Source organism: Lottia gigantea (genome assembly GCF_000327385.1).
Source record: "Lottia gigantea unplaced genomic scaffold LOTGIsca_214, whole genome shotgun sequence".
Taxonomy (NCBI): domain Eukaryota; kingdom Metazoa; phylum Mollusca; class Gastropoda; family Lottiidae; genus Lottia; species Lottia gigantea.
This window is the reverse complement of record NW_008708498.1, coordinates 100104-104160: the sequence shown is the minus strand read 5'-3', so window position 1 is coordinate 104160 and position 4057 is coordinate 100104. Positions and strand designations below refer to the sequence as shown.

At 25.8% G+C, this 4057-nt stretch overlaps 1 protein-coding gene across 1 annotated transcript in view; it reads left to right on the top strand.

Moving 5' to 3' along the window:
* The window catches only part of LOTGIDRAFT_174735 (hypothetical protein), a gene marked incomplete at both ends in the record, with an annotated part of 27867 nt that overhangs the window by 8058 nt on the left and 15752 nt on the right, over window positions 1-4057 (top strand). Inside the window, 2 exons of the mRNA XM_009054374.1 lie at window positions 1602-1665; window positions 2789-2860. Coding sequence (XP_009052622.1) covers window positions 1602-1665; window positions 2789-2860 — 136 coding nt within the window. The remainder of the gene's footprint in view (window positions 1-1601; window positions 1666-2788; window positions 2861-4057) is intronic.

Sequence of the window (4057 nt, the reverse complement as noted above, 5' to 3'; positions counted from 1 at the left end):
TAGTCTAACTATACAACAGAATCTCTCTATAGTCTAACTATACAACAGAATCTCTCTATAATCTAACTATACAACAGAATCTCTCTATAGTCTAACTATACAACAGAATCTCTCTATAATCTAACTATACAACAGAATCTCTCTATAATCTAACTATACAACAGAATCTCTCTATAATCTAACTAGACAACAGAATCTCTCTATAATCTAACTATACAACAGAATCTCTCTATAATCTAACTATACAACAGAATCTCTCTATAATCTAACTAGACAACAGAATCTCTCTATAATCTAACTAGACAACAGAATCTCTCTATAATCTAACTATACAACAGAATCTCTCTATAATCTAACTATACAACAGAATCTCTCTATAGTCTAACTATACAACAGAATCTCTCTATAGTCTAACTATACAACAGAATCTCTCTATAATCTAACTATACAACAGAATCTCTCTATAGTCTAACTATACAACAGAATCTCTCTATAATCTAACTATACAACAGAATCTCTCTATAATCTAACTATACAACAGAATCTCTCTATAATCTAACTAGACAACAGAATCTCTCTATAATCTAACTATACAACAGAATCTCTCTATAATCTAACTATACAACAGAATCTCTCTATAATCTAACTATACAACAGAATCTCTCTATAATCTAATAAATCTATAAAACTAAGTAATAATTCATTAAACTAAGTAATAATTCATTAAACTAAGTAATAATTCATTAAACTAAGTAATCATTCATTAAACTAAGTAATAATTCATTAAACTAAGTAATAATTCATTAAACTAAGTAATCATTCATTAAACTAAGTAATAATTCATTAAACTAAGTAATCATTCATTAAACTAAGTAATCATTCATTAAACTAAGTAATAATTCATTAAACTAAGTAATAATTCATTATACTAAATAATCATTCATTAAACTAAGTAATCATTCATTAAACTAAGTAATAATTTATTAAACTAAGTAATAATTCATTAAACTAAGTAATAATTCATTAAACTAAGTAATAATTCATTAAACTAAGTAATAATTTATTAAACTAAGTAAAAATTCATTAAACTAAGTAATAATTCATTAAACTAAGTAATAATTCATTAAACTAAGTAATAATTTATTAAACTAAGTAATAATTCATTAAACTAAGTAATAATTCATTAAACTAAGTATTAATTCATTAAACTAAGTAATAATTCATTAAACTAAGTAATAATTCATTAAACTAAGTAATAATTCATTAAACTAAGTAATTTTGAAACATGTTTAGAAGTGTAATTCAATAATTATTTAGTTAAATAGATATATCATGTTATATAGAGATTCTATTGTTTAGTTATGACACCTGGTAAGTCTAACTGATAAATATATACTCTTATTGACCAAGTTTGAGATTTCAAATTGTTCATTCTAAGAGGTAGTATAACTTTAATGCTCTTTTTTTAATCTAGAAACTAAAATAATCATATTGTTACTCAGACAACTGTTTCAACCTATTTTTTAAACTGTTGTTTTTATACTGTTTTATTATAACTATGTCAAATTAGATATAATATAAACTTTCTGTCTTTATTTCAGAATGAAATATGAAGAGAGAGGTACAAAATTACGTGATAACAGTTTCTTCCCTAAAACACTGGAGGTAAATACTGATATAATATTCTCTCAATCTAATAGGCTTCCCTAGCTTAATGGAATGGTAGTGTTTGTAGAGGAATTTCTCTTCCCTCGTGGGCATGAACTATCTTACTTGCTCGATTGCTAGTGATATTGAACGGGAAAATAAATGGTGCTAGGCCTGTATTATGCTGAATATTCAATAACAATGGTATTATTTGATAACAATGGTATTATTTGTTGTTGATATCAATGGTATTATTTGATAACAATGGTATTATTTGATAACCATGTTATTATTTGATAACCATGTTATTATTTGATAACCATGTTATTATTTGATAACAATGGTATTATTTGATAACTATGGTATTATTTGATAACAATGGTATTATTTGATAACAATGGTATTATTCAATAACAATGGTATTTTCTGATAACAATGGTACTATTTGATATCTATGGTATTATTTGATAACAATGGTATTATTTGATAACAAGGGTATTATTTGATAACAATGGTATTATTTGATAACAAGGGTATTACTTGATAACTATGGTATTACTTGATAACTATGGTATTATTTGATAACTATGGTATTATTTGATAACTATGGTATTATTTGACAACAATGGTATTATTTGATAACAATGGTATTATTTGATAACAATGGTATTATTTGATAACAAGGGTATTACTTGATAACAAGGGTATTACTTGATAACAATGGTACTATTTGATAACTATGGTATTATTTGATAACAATGGTATTATTTGATAACTATGGTATTATTTGATAACAAGGGTATTACTTGATAACAAGGGTATTACTTGATAACAATGGTACTATTTGATAACTATGGTATTATTTGATAACAATGGTATTATTTGATAACTATGGTATTATTTGATAACAATGGTATTATTTGATAACAATGGTACTATTTGATAACAATGGTATTATTTGATAACAATGGTATTATTTGATAACAATGGTATTAATTGATAACAATGGTATTATTTGATAACAATGGTATTAATTGATAACAATAGTATTATTTGATAACAATAGTATTACTTGATAACAATGTTATTATTTGATAACAATGTTATTATTTGATAACAATGGTATTATTGTATATTTTAGATTCACTGGCTGTCTATTATCAACTCGATGGTTTTAGTTTTTCTACTCATTGGTTTTGTTGTTATTATCATGGTAAGCTTTATTTTGTGTATGAAAACTCACAAATTGTATTCACTTATATACCAACAAATATACAAACAACATCCCTCCAATCTTACTGATATCTTTCATCTGTATTACAAGTACCCCCTTCCACATCTCAACACCATTGTATCAGATACACACAAATCATTAAAAATTATATTATATTAATATCCCTCCAATCTTACTCATATCTTTCATCTGTATTACAAGTACCCCCTTCCACATCTCAACACCATTGTATCAGATACACACAAATCATTAAAAATTATATTATATTAATATCCCTCCAATCTTACTCATATCTTTCATCTGTATTACAAATACCCCCTTCCACATCTCAACACCATTGTATCAGATACACACAAATCATTAAAAATTATATTATATTAATATCCCTCCAATCTTACTCATATCTTTCATCTGTATTACAAGTACCCCCTTCCACATCTCAACACCATTGTATCAGATACACACAAATCATTAATAATTATATTATATTAATATCCCTCCAATCTTACTCATATCTTTCATCTGTATTACAAATACCCCCTTCCACATCTCAACACCATTGTATCAGATACACACAAATCATTAAAAATTATATTATATTAATATCCCTCCAATCTTACTCATATCTTTCATCTGTATTACAAGTACCCCCTTCCACATCTCAACACCATTGTATCAGATACACACAAATCATTAAAAATTATATTATATTAATATCCCTCCAATCTTACTCATATCTTTCATCTGTATTACAAGTACCCCCTTCCACATCTCAACACCATTGTATCAGATACACACAAATCATTAAAAATTATATTATATTAATATCCCTCTAATCTTACTGATATCTTTCATCTGTATTACAAGTACCCCCTTCCACATCTCAACACCATTGTATCAGATATACACAAATCATTAAAAATTATATTATATTAATATCCCTCCAATCTTACTGATATCTTTCATCTGTATTACAAGTACCCCCTTCCACATCTCAACACCATTGTATCAGATACACACAAATCATTAAAAATTATATTATATTAATATCCCTCCAATCTTACTGATATCTTTCATCTGTATTACAAGTACCCCCTTCCACATCTCAACACCATTGTATCAGATACACACAAATCATTAAAAATTATATTATATTAATATCCCTCCAATCTTACT